The sequence below is a fragment of the Taudactylus pleione genome, unplaced genomic scaffold (assembly GCF_031769625.1).
Source record: "Taudactylus pleione unplaced genomic scaffold, aTauple2 ptg000406l, whole genome shotgun sequence".
NCBI classification, from domain to species: domain Eukaryota; kingdom Metazoa; phylum Chordata; class Amphibia; order Anura; family Myobatrachidae; genus Taudactylus; species Taudactylus pleione.
In genome coordinates, this window is record NW_028284808.1 from 1,985,893 (window position 1) to 2,004,300 (window position 18,408).

The 18,408-nt window shown below is 47.2% G+C and overlaps 1 protein-coding gene across 1 annotated transcript in view; it reads right to left on the minus strand.

Annotated features, from left to right (window-relative positions):
* Nucleotides 1–17,748, minus strand: part of SLC44A3 (solute carrier family 44 member 3) — a 166,657-nt gene extending 148,909 nt beyond the window's left edge. The window contains exons 1-2 of the mRNA XM_088446817.1: nucleotides 17,569–17,748; nucleotides 17,378–17,473 (exon numbers count right to left, since the gene is read on the minus strand). Of these exons, the coding sequence (XP_088302943.1) occupies nucleotides 17,378–17,401 (24 nt within the window). The 5' untranslated portion in view covers nucleotides 17,402–17,473; nucleotides 17,569–17,748. The remainder of the gene's footprint in view (nucleotides 1–17,377; nucleotides 17,474–17,568) is intronic.
* Nucleotides 17,749–18,408: the final 660 nt, after the last annotated feature.

An 18,408-nucleotide genomic window follows, 5' to 3' on the forward strand; every position in this document is an offset into this window, starting at 1 on the left:
CTCATAGTAACTCTCCCACTGGTCACTGGTATATGCTTTGAAATATATATTGATGAACACACACACAAATGGAATGCCACCACTGATCAAGATAAGATATGGATAATATTATTTCAATTAAGAATAGCTAACAAGGTTAGTATATAATAACATTTGGAAACCTAACTATGTTAAAGGTATGTTATACATACTAGCTACTGTAAGAGGAACAACAACAACAAAAAACACAAAACAAAAAGTCATGCTACAAAAAGTACTGTGCACATATTTTTTCAAGTGCTTCTCTCTCATCTCGTGAAAATCCTGTTTATAAACTCATCTCTGATATGCTGCATATACACAGAACAACTTCAACAACCATAGATATCGTTGATAGATTTCCCTCCAACTTTCTGTAGTGCAGGTCCAGTGATTTTGGTTGTACACACTGATAGCTTCACTCAAATATCTATCATAGATATCTATCTTTTTACAAAATCATCCAAGTTGGCATGCATGCATGAAAGACCATAGATATCGTTATTGTTCATGCGGGAACGCACATCGTTGGTCGTTGTCAGGTTGGTGACTGCAAAAAAGTGAACGATATGAACAAAAACGATATGATGATATGAAAGATATCGTTCAAATCACTGATAAGTCATACCGTGTGTACGAACCAATACACACAGGGATAAACAAGAACTACCTACATTTAGCCAGTAAGTTATACCCCTTTTACACTGACATAAAAATCCCGGGTTGATGCGCAGTTTTCTCAGTGTAAATAGATCCACCCGGGTCCAGGGACCTGGGGTTCCAACTCAGGTATTTTGCAGGGTTGGCCATGGGTCATTCCCGTGCCCACCTGCAGTGTAAACAGCGCGATCCAGGTCACGATGGTGCGGCTTGCCGCCAGATTGGCCAGCTTCAGTGGCACTTCGAGATGACGTAATCTGAAAGCGTCAACTGCAGTGCCAGAAGAGCCGGGTCACTGCAGACCCAGCTCCGGTGTGAACGGCGCCAACTCGGGAATATCCTGGGTCAGCGCCGCAATATGAAAGAGTTTGGGCCAGGTCTGATCCGGATTGGAACAGTGTTAAAACTCCCGGATCAGACCCGACACTTTGGTATAAAAGAGGTATTAGCAGGGCCGGTTCTATGATTACGCATGGTACGCGGCCGCGTACGGCGCCACACACTGAAGGGCGCCGCGGCCGCGACCATGCTGATTTATTAATTTAGTAATTTAGCCAGCAGCAGAGAGGGCTCTAATGGGCAGCCGAGTATGCGGCAGCGTGACGTCATGACGTCACGCTGCAAGGTCGCAGGTCACGCACTAGGGCGGGAGCGCGGTGTTCACTGAGTGCCGAAGGTAGTGTCAAATTTCCCTTCACAGGAGCGCGGTGGGTGGTGAATTCTAGGGCGGGACTCGGGAGCGCGGTGCTGAAGCCTGGGACGGGAGCCGCTGCCCATGCTGGGATAGGTGTCAGGACTCGGACTGGGGAGTAGTTACACTGGCGCCACAGCGCCAGCGCCCATCTTACTTTAATCACTGTTCTGTGGGCTGGAGCGGCAGAACCGCCCGCCTGGGCCTCCAGACGCCGTCAACGGGATTCGAGGAGAGTATCCAACCACATCCCTCCTGGCCCAGGGCTGCCATGGCTGGTAAGTTGATATAAAACTGTCAGTGGCTTTGCATAAGGGGCACTACTAGGTGCATTACTGGGAGCTCTGCATAAGGGACGTTACTGGGGGCACTGTAAGAGGCACTACTGGGGACATTACTGGGGGCACTGTAAGAGGCACTACTGGGGACATTACTGGGGGCACTGTAAGAGGCACTACTGGGGACATTACTGGGGGCACTGTAAGAGGCACTACTGGGGACATTACTGGAGTGGGGGCACTGTAAGAGGCACTACTGGGGACATTACTGGGGGCACTGTAAGAGGCACTACTGGGTACATTACTGGGGGCACTGTAAGAGGCACTACTGGGGGCACTGTAAGAGGCACTACTGGGGGCACTGTAAGAGGCACTACTGGGGACATTACTGGGGGCACTGTAAGAGGCACTACTGGGGACAATACTGGGGGCACTGTGAGAGGCACTACTGGGGGCACTGTAAGAGGCACTACTGGGGACATTACTGGGGGCACTGTAAGAGGCACTACTGGGGGCACTGTAAGAGGCACTACTGAGGGCTTTGCATAAGGGGTGTTACTGGGGACACTGTAAGAGGCACTACTGGGGACATTACTGGGGGCACTGTAAGAGGCACTACTGGGGACATTACTGGGGGCTTTGCATAAGGGGTGTTACTGGGGACACTGTAAGAGGCACTACTGGGGGCACTGTAAGAGGCACTACTGGGGACATTACTGGGGGCACTGTAAGAGGCACTACTGGGGGCACTACTGGGGACATTACTGGGGGCTTTGCATAAGGGGTGTTACTGGGGACACTGTAAGAGGCACTACTGGGCACATTACTGGGGGCTTTGCCTAAGGGGCAATACTAGGGACATTTCTGGGGGCTCTGCATAAGGGGCACTGCTAGGGACATTACTGGGGGCACTGCATAAGGGGCATTACAGGGGGCTCTACATAAAGGGCACTAATAGGGACATTTCTGGGGCTTCTGCATAAGGGGAATTACTGGGGGCACTACTGGGGACATTACTGGGGGCTCTGCATAAGGGACATTACTGGGGGCATTGCATAAGGGGCATTACTGGGGGCTCTCGATAAGGGGCATTACTGGGGCACTGCATAAAGAACACTACTAGGTGCATTACTGGGGACTCTGCATCTGCATATGGGGCACTGCTAGAGAATTACTGGGGACACTGCATAAGGGGCACTGCGTAAGGTGCACTTCTAGGGGCATTACTGGAGGCACTGCATAAGAGGCACTACTAGGGACATTGCTGGAGGCACTGCATAAGGGGTATTACTGGGGGCTCTGCATAAAGGGCACTAATAGGGACATTTCTGGGCCATCTGCATAAGGGGCACTACTAGGTGCATGCTGGGGGCTCTGCATAAGGGGCACTACTAAGGACATTACTGGGGGCTCTGCATAAGGGGCACTGCTGGGGACATTACTCGGGGCACTGCATAAGGGGCATTGAATAATGGGCACAAATTCAGGGGGCATTGCATAAGGGGCTCTAATACCGGGGGGAATTGCATAAGGGTCTATAATACAGGGGAGAATTACACAAGGGGCACTACTACAGGGGGCACTGCATTGGTTTTTATTAATAACCAACCATTCAAAATTGCATATAAGACTTTTTATTTATTGGCCCAGACACTCTTAGACCTTGAATATTCGGCCTGGTTGGTATTTTGAGTTTGACATGTCTGGTGTAGGGAGGGTAGGCTGTCACTCATTGGGCAGAATACAATTGTTTTCGCGGCCCGCATCTCCCGTCTAAAGTGACAGGAGATCGCGGGCCGCTATGCAATTGTTCAAGATTTTCGTGCTGATCGCGCCCATAGAGGTCAGGTTTAGCCGCGTAAAGCAGCTAAACCCGACCAAAGTGCTGGGCGCGATCGCGAAAAGTGATGTTTGGGCGCCCAAACATGTCACTTTTCGGACATTTCAGCTCTCATCCCCCAGGGGCTGCGAGCTGAAATGTAGCGCTGGCAGCTGATCGTGCCCGACAAAAGCAAGAATAGAATAGCTCCGTCGGGCGCGATAGGGGCTGAAAAGAATTGAATTCCGCCCACTGTGTGTGTGTGTGTGGTGTATAGGGGAGGGGTGCTGTCACAATTTGTGACTGTAAAGGGGCGATGCTGACACATTTTGTATAATGGGGTGGGCATGCTGTCACAGTAAACATTGGGCCTCATTCAGAGGCGGTCGTAGGATGCAAGCGGTCAATCTGAAACAGGGCGGCCGCTTGCATCCTGAACGGCCGCCTCCATGACGGTCGTTAGGCTGTGGGTTAACACCCACAGCTCTAACGATCGACAAGGGTGATGGTCGCGATGGTCAAGACCATCGCGACCATCGGGGCTTACGACGAGACCCTAAGGTAGGGTCTCGTAAACCTTAAGACCCAGGGAGCTTCCTGCTCTGATCGAGCAGGAAGCTCCCCACTGACATCACTGATGATGTCAGTGGGGCCGTCCCCAAACGGCAAGCATTCCTACTGGAACGCCTCCGTTTGGCCAGGCACGCCCCAGGCCCGCCCAGCAAACGGGACGAGCTGTCACTCAACATAGACAGCTACGACCCCTAACGACGGAGCTCCCGTCGTTAGCCGGGTTTCGCGCATGCGCACAATGGAGCCGGCTCCGTCGTGCGCATGCGCTGTGGGGCAACATCGAGTCGGTCGTGAGCGCTCAGCGCTCACGACCGACTCTGAATGAGCTCCATTGTGTGCACACAGCTGCTATCTACACTTGCCCCCTAACTACCCCCAGTGCTGGCCAGCTGCTATCCTGCCCCCTCTCCCTACCCCCAGCACTGCCCCTAACAACCTCCTTGCCCCCACCTGTCCATTAAATTATTACGTTTGGTCCTTTTGAAAAGAGGGGCTACATATTAAACAGCTGTAATTCCTTAACCCTTCCAACATTTTGGATTTGAATACCCTCAATTTAAAACGGATAGTATGCACTGTAGAACCATATTCATTATATAATTGTCACTTGAATTTTTTTTAGAAAACAGCTAAAATAACAATCAGTCAATGTCCAAATATATATGGACCTAACTGTATTTAAGCATTTAGAGCAATCTGCCTGCTCACAGAGTTTAAAGTCTTTCAATATTTTTATTTGAAGTATTGCATTTTTGGTTGAGTACTTTATAAGTGCCAGAGTGTTTACTCTATATCTTTCACTGAAAAATGTAATCATAATAAAGTTGGAAAGTTTATGATACCTCTGGGGCCTGGCTAGGAATACAACAGTTCTTTAGAATTGCTAAGATTGTTTTGTTTTGTGTTCTAATGCTGGTTGATATCCACTACAGTAGTTATAAGAATAACTTCTGTTTTTAGATGTCTTTTAATGCATTTCTTGTATATGACGGGCTATTTCGATCTTAATTTATGTAACTTTAAACAAAATTTGGACATTTCCATATTGTTATGAGTATTCATGACTTGTTTTTATATATATATATATATATATATATATATATATATATCTCATCTAAAACTCTAAAACTGGTCTTTTCATCTAAAGATTCACCCTTGTGTATTGTCACATTATTATCCTGAACCTGGGTCATAACTGGGGCACCTTTATCCACGACTCACATATTTTGTAGCTATGTGTTACAGAGCTGAATGTAGTGCCAGACCCTACATCATTTATCCTCATCTCTTGGCTCATTTACATGAAGTTACATTTTCTCAGCTTTACCTGTTTGCCACCCATAATGCCATAAGGCTACACCCGGCCTTATTAGAAATCTTCTGAAAACGAAAACAATACATCTGTTTCTATTCCATATAGAACTAGATTATTACAAACTATACAATTATTAATATCAGGTGTGCCTGGAGTACCAGACCAATATTTAAGCTAAATTTAAATCGCACAATCATCATACATGTAAGGGGCGCCAAAATCTATATTCGCTTACCAAAAAATTTAGGCTTGGGCCGGCCCTGGGTATTAGTGATTAGTATGGGAGCAGAAGAAATCATCTATTATATGGTATATATCAGTTGAGAAATGGCCTAACTGGATACCTGTGTTGCAATCGCTAACAACAATAGCAATATGGCAATTATCGTTAATTCAATTAAGAATGCAAGAAATAGCAGGCATCATGCCAAGCACAACTACTGCAACGTGCCTGGGAAAGCGGACATCTTTGTGGGTTGAACAATTCAGCCTATCAATTTACAAGGAACATTTCACTGAAGCACAAAGTGAATTAATAGACTGCATTCCCACAAATGCTGGTTCAGCCTCAAAAGGCGGCTGCACTTTAACAAATCGAGTTCACTTTAAAAATCTGAGTATAACTGAAAAATAATATTGCTTGCAGCATTACATTGCTGTATTACATTACTTGGTTGTTTTTATAACATCTTTAGGAATCATTCAGATGTGCTTTGTAAAACATTTTGTAATTGTTCCTAACGTTATCCAAAAGGAGCAAAATAAGAGCAAATTGCTCCTGGAATAACAAACAGGTTGTAATCCAATGGGAGCAAACGCATTTATGTTATTTATTTATTTTTTGCATGCAGGGAAAATACTGTAATTAGGCCAGTACACATCTTTTCCCGATTCTTTGCACATTTTACATCTGACCCGCTTTGCAGTGTGATATGGTTTTTATTTGCTCATAACTTAATCAGGCCCCCTGTCTGCATCTAAAGGAAAATAAAATCAAAACCACAGAAACTCTTAACTCAAAACACCCACCAAGAAGGAACTAAAAAATCCATCTGCCCAATAAACAAGTGAGTCTGGTGTCCTGGATATGTGGCATTTTCAGATACAACAGTTAGCAACACGGTGGCACAATGGTCAGCATTACTGTCTTACAGTGCTCATGCCATGGGCTTGATTCTACTTAGGGTCCTATCTGTGTAGAGTTTGTATGATCTCAAAGTGTTTGGTTGTTGTTTCCTCACACACTCCAAAGATATACTGGTAGATTCATTGGTGAAATTAACCTTACTTTGTCCATATGGTAACAACATGAGGAGTGCCGAAGTACAAACTCATCCTGCTTGCTCAAGCAGGTGGAAGGCACCCTCAAATAAAGGTTATTTTTCTGGTTTTAAAAATGCCACTGGTGTTTTTTCTATGATGTCCTATCCAGGTGCTCGAGGGAAGTCCCTGTTTTCCATTCCTGTGCATCGCATTTCAGGACATTCAAGTAACAGTGGCACTTTAGGAGCAAATATGAAGCAACACAGCAGTTCAAATAAGCCCCTGCTACAGTTCAAAAGTGTCCCTACTGGTGTAACCTTATAGAAATGTATATTAATCAGAAGGTACAGGTCCAAGATAATGGACTCCACTGCTCTGCTAGTTGGGGCAAAGGGTCAAGTTTAGAGTTACTATTATCTTTTTTTTATTTTTACATTTTATATATATTTACCTATTTATTTTACATTTATTTAAATTAATGAAATTTGAAAATAAATTGTGGTAATGAGAGTAAAATAGTGTTTTGTTGACAAGTGAGATATTTGTGAAAACACTATTTGACCCATATGCACACAGGCACTTATTATTGCGTGTACTGTATCAGAATGTATTTAGTAATCGTATATGTCAGAGGTTCCCAAACTTGACCATTACAGTCCAGGTTTTAAGGTTATCCATGCTTGACACCTGGCGCTCAGAATCACAATCTTACACCTACCAGTTATACCTCTTTTCCACCAAAAACCCAGGTCCGACCTGGGTTTTTGGACATGGTTCCAACCCTGGTCAGACCCAGGTCAGACCAATTTACACTGCACCTTTCATCTGGGTTACTCCCAGGTCAGCCCTGTTCACACTGAACTCAGGTCTGCCCTGCTAAACCTGTGAGGTCATAAAAAGTGGGAGGTGAATGCTCCACAACCACCAATCAGCTCATTTTAGGCATGATCCAGGTCAGATAACCTGGGTTGCACCGTTTACACTGCACCATTACCCGGGTCCATCCTGGGTCCAACCCTGGTAGCTACCTGGGTTGGATTGCAGGGTCACTTGACCCAGGTTATTTTTCAGGGACCCTTTTACACTGAGCTGCGACCCGGGTAGACCCAGCAAAAACCCAGGTTTTTGCTCTGGTGTAAAACAAGAGATATGGTAAGAACTTACCTTTGTTATCTCTGTTTCTACGAAGTCCATAGGATCCACAGGGTTGACCTTGGGGTATAGGTTGGGAACCAAATCCGGGCACCACGCAGTTAAAGCTTTTAGCTCCCAGGATGCACTTGGGTCCACTCTCCCTATAACCCCACCCCCAAGCCAGAGGCACCTCAGTTTGTAAGTAGCCAAAGGCCGGAGGAGGAGAGAAAAAGAGAGAAAACTGGAACACTCGATAACCATACTCACAGAAATGGGAGACGGAAAACCGGTGACCAGTCACACAGCCCATTTGAAGCCAGGTGCGTCAGGGCAGGCGCCCTGTGGACCCTATGGACTTCGTAGAAACAGAGATAACAAAGGTAAGTTCTTACCATATCTCTTGTTTTCTACTTCAGGGTCCACAGGGTTGACCTTGGGGATGTCCCAAAGCAGTTCAACCAAGGGAGGGGACGCTCCTGTGCTGAGAGGAGAATCCGCCGCCCAAAAGGAAGCATCCTGAGAGGCAAAGGAAAATAATGCCTAGAACCTTAAAAAGGTGTGGACAGAAGACCACGTGGCCACCTAGCAAGGCAAAACAGCCAAGGCGCCACAGCGAGCCACCCACGAGGGTTACATGGCCCGAGAAAAAACAAGCAGCTACAACAGATAGGCCTACCCATGGGTAGGCCCCTGAAGAAGACATACGAGGCCGTCCAGCCAACATATGGCCATAGGCCGGCCATCCTTTCCTGTTAAAACCCGAAATCTCAGACCACCAATAAGGAGTCCGATTTCCGTCAGGAACTTGAATGGATCACATAAATCCACAGAGGCCGGACCACAGTCAATGAGGCCACACCAGCCGAGAGGACTGGGGACTGAATGGCCGCACCATAAGTTCCAGAATAATATGGAACCTAAAAATCACTAAGAAGAAACACAGGGTGAGAGCAACTCACACCCTGACAAGATGCCCTCCAGAAGAGGGAGCCACATGAGAACGCTCCCAATTCTGACACTCACCTGGTTGATATAAACTCCCTGAGAGAAAGAGAGAAAGCCAAAGCAATAGACCATGTAATGGCTATCACAACCAGCGGTTCCATTAACTTTCCCCGGAGTTAACGAAGAACCACTACTAACTCCCAAGGAGCCCCTAGGGAGGATAAATGGAAGCATAATCCAGAAAAACACTCCTGATGAACTGGATACCAGAGTGGAGCAATTCCATATCTTAATCATACTGACAGTGTAGAGATCTGCACTGTCAGGAAGGCCAGGCCGAGGGTGAAACCCAAGCCAGCCGGAAGGAATGCCAGAATATCTGGAAATCCTGGACACCAGAGGATCGTATCGACAGGTATAATACCATAAGAATTATGGCTGCCACAGTTTGTGGTAGGTCTCAGCAAAAGCTGATCCATGTGCTCTAATCATTCCAACGATGACAAAGCCAGGGAAGCCGCTAGACCACTGTAGGGACGCAGTCAAAGACAAACGACCCAGGTCCAAGGCAAACCCCCGGACCCTGAGACAACAGGTCTGGGCAGTGAAGCATCAGGAATGGAGTATCGATGGAGAGACTCCGAAAAACCAAGTACCCCTGACATCTGGGGCAATCAGGAACCACCAGCAGGAAAGCATCTCTGTCTCGATTGAAACACTTCCCTCGAGGAAGAATGGAGACTGGAGAACACAGGTACGCAAATTGGAAGAACCACTTCACCGACAAAGTGTCACTGAAGGTTGCTTCAGAATCCCCAGAGTTGGACTGTAACACCATAGTGTGATAGAGTCAGAAGGCCATGAGTGTCACCTCAGGAGGGCCCCCCCCCTGCTCACCAGGAGATGAAACCTCTCTTGGGGAAGAGACTAGTCCCCGGGATGCACGTCGTGACGGCTGAGGACTCCCGCTTCCCAATGGAGAGCACCTGAAATGAACACTGTCGAGATGGTCGGGAGGAGACCCTCAGACAATGTCCGAATGTATGACATACCTGACATTGCCACCCAACGAACAGTATTGCTAAAAAGGAAGCCACTGTTCTGACCCTGTCGGACTGAACTTTTTCAGGTTCACCGGGAAACAAGGGCTATGCCAGAGTGAAGGCCCAAGACAGGCTAAAGTTCCAACAAGTTAATTGACAGGGTGGAATCGACAGACATCCAACTGCACTGAAATGGATGCGAACCAGACACTGTCCTTAGCAAAGAATACCCTGGACGAGATGGTCATAGTCACCCGAAAAGGGACCGACTTGCCTCCGGGGAGAGCATCATCGTTTGAACAGTGATCAGACAGAAAAAACTTGTTCCATCTGGAGATAAGTCAATTATGGAAAGGCCTGGAATGGAACTAAGCCCATTCCACCCTTCCAAAGGCAGACACTGAATAGTGGACCATGCATCCCAGAGTGTAAAGACATATGTCGACTGCGCAGACATCCATGTACTCCTAATGGAAGAGTGGAGATGCCGTCTTACGCCAGAAGAATTCTCAGATTCTGAGAATACAGCAGGGCTCCTAGGTGAAGAATACCCAGAGAGGGATGCAGGGAGGACTTTTTCCCCATTGATTAAACGTCTGCACCCTGAAGAAGCCACAGTCAACCTGACCCGGCTGTAAAGTACCCCGGTGATCCTGCTAAGAGCAGGAGGCCATCCAGGTACAGGAGCATTGGGATATACTGAACAGAAGAACTGTCAGAAAATCCAAAACGCTGGTAAACCCCCGTGGGGCTGAGAACAGTCCCAACAGGCAGAGCCCGAAAAACCGTAAGTGCTGTGATACAGCAAACCTCAGTCCATGCTGAGGCAAGGTCTCTGTAAGTACCCGTAGGCACGCGTCCTGTATATCCAGTGATACCATAAAGTCCCCAGGTTCCAAACATAGTATGATGGAGCATAGGGATTGCCTCCTGAGCCCAGGTAGCTTTAGGAACTGGTTCAGGGAATTGAGACAGAGAATAGGCCAAAGAGGACCATTCAGCCACCGCACCAGAAAGAAAGCAGAATAACCAGTCCCTCGCTGAGAAAGTGGGGATGGCCCAATTAGCTCCGCTTACCGCAACAACTGTATAGCTTTCTGGATTCGTAAGGCCCTGTTCGGGTCCGAATAAGGGCCTGCGTACCATCACATGGAAATAGGCCGCCTGAGCAAAGAGAGGGCGTACCCTCCTACCCACGTAGCCGCGGCAACTAGACACTAGTACCGGGCGAACTGAGAAAATCGCCATCTCCCAGTGGTAGGGCTGTCTCGTCATGCTGACGATATATCCGTAGGTTCAGAAGCAGGATCGGCTGGCAGTCCAGGCCTGCTCGGTTGAAGAAACAGACCTTTAGGCTGACCCAGAGGACAAAAAGACTTAATAGACTTAGTCTGAGGCCCTGTAGTGGGCATAGCTGAAGGCGGGAAATTTGTACTGCCACTGTCAAGGTCAGGACCTAACAAGATCTACCCTATAGATGGTATCTGCACCTCTGCATTCCCAGAGCGCAGCCATAGGGTATTACGGAGGATACCGTCGCAGCCGGAACTCTGAAAGTTAGGAGACTGGTATCCAATATAGGCATGTCCACCTATGACAACTGCATATATTACGTGAGCGACCAAATACATTTGAACCCCAGACGTGTTGGTGGGGAAAAAACATTACAAATGCATCAGCTCAGTATGCAATAGTATTAACCAACCATGCTATAGCCATGGTAGGATGGGTAACAACCCCTGAAAACGAGTATACTGATTTCAGGCAGAGTTACCACCTACGGATCAGAAGAATCTGACCACGCAGGAATGGGATGCGTAGTAACGTCTGTAATCCGACGAGTAACACGCCCATCCACCCCATGAGGGGCTCGTGATGACCCTCAGGGAATTTGAGACAGGAGGCCAAACACTGTTGTAATACCTCATAACTGGCAACAGCCAGAGTCCCGCCATGCGATCCCCCCGCTAGTCAGCAACAGGGAACCAGAAGGCACGTAATACTGAGGGTGTATGATACAGGTGCAGGTCAACATTCACTCTAACCAGAATGGACCTGCCACCAGCCCTAAAGCAGGGATAATAATACTTGAAATAGGCTTCCCCCCGTGTAAGAGGGAAAGATCCCAAAACAGTATCCAGTTCACGGCAGAGCCAACTGGGAAGTAACCACAGGGCGTCAACCACGCCAATTTGCGTTTCGTAGAAAAACGACATCCACCCAGGGTGGCTGTTGTGGTAATCCCTGCAAGGGGCATGACAGACTATTGTGACACCAGGGAGAATTCATATACTCGAAAAACCCCTGCAGGGAGCGATAGTCTGTGTCACAGGGGAAGAGTGCAAGAAACTGCGAGATACCCTGAGATGAAAAAGGGCAGTATGGTGAAGTAACCCCAAGTGAGGTACAACAATGGGGCCCGCCCGGCGATCCGCAATTAAGAGGATGCCGAGAAAACAAACCGCCCAAGGGGGTCGTGAAAGGGGCCGGCACCCGATGACGCCACATACAGAACCCTTTAAGAGTTAAATCCTCCGCACTAACACCTGCAGCACATGGCTTGCAGGATAGTAAAAATGGGTGCAGTATAACGCTCTATCTCCTGGTCAGACATATCTGACCAAGCCTTGCGATCAAGCAGCGCTATACTGGTCCTGACTGATACTAAAAATTAGCTGCAGGAACCCATTTTCAGCGTATGCAACACACAGTTCCACTCAAAATATGGCAACGTGCAGCACGCAACCGTATGTGACAAACCTCACAAATATTAACAAGTATATAAATGTGAGGTCTCAGAACCACCCCAAGTACAGCTGTATTAGGGCAGATAAGGAATAGGGATAGATGTACACTGACAGGTGAGAGAATAAAGTACAGACAGTCAGCACTAGCATAAGTCACATACAATGCAGATATACACATATATACATAAACATGTCATATAATATACTGCACTATTACACTGCATGCAACTTACCCAGATTCAGTGTCTGGGAAGGCTACAGCGCTGTATACACTGACCTGATGGTGAGGTACGCAGGGGGACTGGACTCACTGCCACCACCAGAGATTTCTGCTGCACCACAAGAAAATGGCCGCTGGAGACCTCAGAAGAAGCGTGGCCCATGGAGGAAGCAGCTCAGCGACGCCAGACTATAGATACTGAAAGGCGCGCTGAGCTGAGGGGAGGAGCCGCTGTAACAGGGAAGGCTGCCTCCCCTGGCCGGCTATTAACCCCCCGGGACGCCGGCTCCCTGCACCGAACACTAAGTCCCTGGTGGTCTAGTGGACACACGGGGTATGGGGAGCCCGCCGCCACTGCCGGCGCCTCCGGTCTGTCCCCAGAGACCGGAGGCACAGGACTGCATTTCAAATGCGTGGATCACCGCAAGCGGTGACCCGCGCCTTACCTGCTCCCCGTGGATCCGGCAGCAGTCCTGGGCGCCCGCAGAGTCCGGCTAGTACAGACTCTGGGGTCCCGCTGAGATCCCCAGATCTGTACTGGCGTCTCAGCGCCAGCGGGGTGACGGAGCGGCAGCTTAGACGTTCCATGGACAGTCTGACGCTGCCGCTCTGAAGAATCCAAAGTAAAAATAAAAAAAAAACTTTGGCCTTTAGAAAAAATAAAGCTTAGGGGCTGCTAATCAGCTCCCCACTGCACTAAACGGTGACCCGACTCCGGCCGGGCACCAACTTAAACTGAGGTGCCTCTGGCTTGGGGGTGGGGTTATAGGGAGAGTGGACCCAAGTGCATCCTGGGAGCTAAAAGCTTTAACTGCGTGGTGCCCGGATTTGGTTCCCAACCTATACCCCAAGGTCAACCCTGTGGACCCCCTATGGACCCTGAAGTAGAAAAGGGGTATAAGTAGGCTATCCCTAACCCTCCCTCCCCGCAGCTTAAACCTAACCCTCCACCCACCCCAAACCTAACCCTCTCCACACTTTGGGCATGGTGCAGGTTAAACAAAAAGGTGAACAAACTGCGCTCTAATATTTATGTTGGGATAAGATAAATACAAATATATATGGATGTAGAATAAATATTTTATACACCTGAAAATGAATCACAATAAAAATGGCATTTGAGAGGCAATAAGGTATAAAGCACATACACATGAATACATACACATGAATAAATATAGGAGACACCTAATCTTTCACCAAATAAACATAACTGAGTGAAACATATATTGGGTGACACAGAGGTATCTAAACACAGGTGGAGTTGATCAGACTCCTAACAAATTGTATCCCAATAGCCAGATACAGGTAACAACATAGAAACTTATTAGGAATAGACAATAAAACTGTATGAATATGAACCAAAGGTTGGGTAAATGTTCAAAAAAGATATAGATAAAATGATGATTATCTACATCTTTTTTGAACATTTACCCAACCTTTGGGTTCATACAGTTTTATTGTCTGTTCCTAATAAGTTTCTATGTTGTTACCTGTATCTGGCTATTGGTATACAATTTGTCAGGAGTCCAACTCCACCTGTGCTTAGATACCTCTGTGTCACCCAATATATGTTTCACTCAGTTATTTTTATTTGGTGACAGATTAGGTGTCTCCTATATTTATTCATGTGTATGTGCTTTATACCTTATTGCTTCTCAAATGCCATGTTTATTGTGATTCATTTTTAGGTGTAATAAATATTTATTCTACATCCATATATATTTGTATTTATCTTATCCCGACATAAATATTAGAGCGCAGTTTGTTTACCTTTTTGTTTCTGCTAGTGAGGTTGACAATTACCTCTTTTTCACTGCTGCACTGATATTTGAAACCCCTGCTTGATTAACGCTAGGTAATCTGTTTGTACTTTATGGTGCAGGTTACTACAGTATTCCCAATAGATGTCCATGCTGATAGTAAATGATTATATCAGGGTCCTTTAACTGAAGGGGATCTAGCCGCAACCCAAGGGGGACACAGCAGGACAGCACTAACGCAAGAATGCGACCTAGGGCCGTATTCAATTTGAGGCGTTAAGTCCGGATCCACGGTAATTTATGTCATTATCGCCTGTTTTGGTTTTACCCCGTATTCAATTTCAAAGACTTTCCGCCTAGGCGGAAAGTCAATGCAATGTAATAGGCGGTAAAGTATCGCCTATGAATGACAGGCGGTAAAAAGTGCAGAATTGGGGTTTTGGGGTGCAACGTATCGGGAACCCCCGTGCAGCCTTCAGACAGTCCCCCAAAGGTAATCTGTGTGAAAAACTTAAGGACACCCCAAAAATTTACTTTGGAAAAGGGGACGAAAAAAAAAAAAGTTGTGGTACAAACTTAAAAACTAGCGAACTTGACTCTGGGGAGGTCCCCGAGTATGCCCCAAGTGTTTTTTTGATTGCAGGTGTTTGCGGCAGGTGGATTTTTCACGATTTTATTAAGTCACTTTAGCAAGTTTACAATATGCTGAACCCCATTTTCAAGTACCCCAAATTTGATGCCCATAGTTGTTTTGCCCTAAAAAAAACTTCTAAATGCTCTTCTGCATCACCTTATTCAAAGCCGCATTTATGCACCTGCCACGGCTATTACAAACCCCGGCTTCCTTCAGGAGTTAAAAATGGGGGTACTCTTTGTCATCCCCTATGTCTACACATCTTTAGGGGGGTCCCTAGAATATTTCCCAAAAATTCCCGTTTTGTTTAACCTGTAAAAAAACGGGGTACATTTTTTTTTTTAAATTACATAAGGTCCCCCCCAAAGGCCAAACCAGCACCAGGCTTGCCAGCCAGTGGTGGTTTCTAAAAATATGGGGAACAAAATGTGTAGGGTTCCACCGTATTTTAGAAACCAACCCAAGGCTGCAGGGACCAGTTCTGGTTTTAAATATAGGTGGAAAAAAAAAAACGTGGGAATCCCTCTATATTTAAGACCAGCACCAGACCCAACCGACACGGGTGTAATGCCACAGCCAGGAGACAAAATCACCGGGGCTTCAGGTCCAAAGCATTACCACCCCAAATCGGTCAGGGCAAGCTGACGGAACATGCACGGATCTGGCACGTCCCGAGAGCCAATCAGCGGCTGCGCTGACTGTAGAGCGGCCGCTGATTGGCTCCGGCTACTGACCGTTCCCACATTGGCGAGTCACACCACGTGGGAACTGTCAGTAGCCAGAGCCAATCAGCGGCCACTTTACAGTCAGCACGGCCGCTGATTGGCTGTCGGGACGTGCCAGCTCCGTGCATGTTCCGTCAGCTGGCATTCGTGAGCTATCAGTATGTGTGGCAACACATATACTGATAGCTGTTGCGTGGATCCCCACATTTTTTTTTCCACCTATATTTAAAACCAGAACTAGTCCCTGCAGCCTTGGTTGGTTTCTAAAATACGGTTGAACACTATACACATTTTGTTCCCCATATTTTTAGAAACCACTGCTGGCTGGCAAGCCTGGGGCTGGTTTGGCTTTTGAACGACCTTATGTAATTTTTTTTTTTTTCTTCTTTTTTTTTACAGGTACAACACAATGGGAATTTTCGGCAAATATTCCAGGGAACCCCCTAAACATGTGTAGACATAGGGGATGACTATGGGTACCCCATTTTTAACTCCTGAAGGAAGTCGGGGTTTCAAATAGCCGTGGCAGGTGCATTTTTGCAGAATTTTAAAAGAATGCGTTTTGGGACTTAAAAATATGCTAGTACCCATTTTCATGTACCCCAAATTTGATGGGACCATTTTTAAAAACGAAAAAAATAAGCTAAGTGCTCTTCTGCATCACTTCTTCAAAGTCGGGAAAAAAACCACCTGCCGCTATTTAAAAACCCGATTTTCTTTTGCAGCCAAAAACGGGGGTACCATAGTGATCTCCCATGTCTGGACATCTTTAGGGGGGGGGTCCTAGGATTATTTCCCGAAAATTCCCATTTTTTTTTTAACGCCGATCCAAGTATCGCCGGGTCCCGTTTTCGCCTACTTTCAAATTGAATACGGGGATACGCAGGCACGCGCGCAATATTTTAACGCCTACAAAACAGGCGAAGGCAGCATTAAGTCCGGGCCGCATTAAATTATATGGGCCCAAGTCAGGTAAAGCACTCCTGGCAGCCAGGACCTGGCTGTGGTCGCATTTCATGCGTTAGTGCCAGGAAAGTTGTTAAAGGAATCCCAATTGACTACAATGGTAACAAATCAAACTTACATGTATATTTAAAAAAAAAAACAAACTTAAACCTATGCAACCTAGATAAATGATCATAATAAGATAAATAATAATAAAATATTTAGAGTAATAATAATAACAACAACTATTATTATTAATAATAATGATGATAATAAGTTAAATAGCAATTAAATTATAATAAAACAATACAATAAAAATAATACAACACTAATAAAATAATAGTAATAATGCCCTTCTCTGTGCCAGTACTTGTCAGTCACTAGACAATAACTGAAACCCACAATAATCTGCCCATAAAAATACTACTGCCACTGCTCTACTATTAGCTTAGCCCTGCCCCAAGTTAGCTGACCCTCTACACTCTGCCAGTGGACCGTATCAATCAGGCCGGGGTGCCAGGCGGCAGCAGGAGGGTGTGTGCCAGCGCGGAGGGTGGGTGACACATATACCATTTGGAAGAGACGAGGGACTTGCATGACCTGTTACCTGATACTCCCCACAGCACGGCATAGCGGGGGCTCACAGCAGCAGCAGGACCACCGAGGAGAAGACGGGCATGCCACACGGGCGGCGATCTGTTCCCTGCCAGAAGCACAAGGACTACAAGTTACTGACTGCCCACATGGCACTGCCCGCTACTCCGCCTGTGCCAGCCCGGGTCCTATAGTTATACTTACAACCGGTCACTTCCAGAACTGGGAGTCGCTGGGTCCTGGTGACACAGTCGTCGCACAGTAATCGGGGTCCCGGTGTGTACGGCCAGGTGCGACACCCCAGTCACTCTCACAGTACTGCGATGCGCGCACCCGAGGCTGCCGTGCACGATTAACACTCGAGGAGGTGCCCCCTGCTGGCCGCCGGCGTCACTGCAGCTCGATGTGATCGCACACACAGTGGCATGCATGAGGGAATTACCCACTGACCTCTCAGTCCACTTCGGTGTAAATGCCGAACTTTTATAAGGGTTATTTACTGATGTTTAAGTGTTTGCAGATGGGTGGCATCTTAATGACAAAGCCATAGGCTGCAGGAAACATGATTCCTTTCAGGGGTCATATTGAGCATCCCTCTAACCAGGGCCGGTGCAAGGTTTCTTGGCACCCTAGGTATTTCTTCTGCCTTGCACTTACCTTAATCCCTGCTCTGGCGTCCACTACTCTGTCCCCCCGGGCCGGCCCGCTCTGCATGATGGCAGAGACGTCATGACGTCTCTCCCATCAGTCACTGCGAGAGCCAGAAAATGGAGCTCATGAGTGAACTCCGGCCCGGCTCCGGCAGTGGGCGCAGCAACCGATGAGACTCTTGTCTAGCGATATCTATGGTCTTTCATGCAGGCAGGCCAACTTGGCCGATTTTGTAAAGATGTCGTAATCGTACCGTCTTTCCCTGATCTGCTAGTGGATGGGCACCTGTCCTTACCTGTAGGTGCGTATACACTAGACGATGTGCTCACGATGCGATATCGTGAGCGTTTTCCCTTGAACTCTCCGTGGCAGCTCCCCTGAGCTCCAGGACAC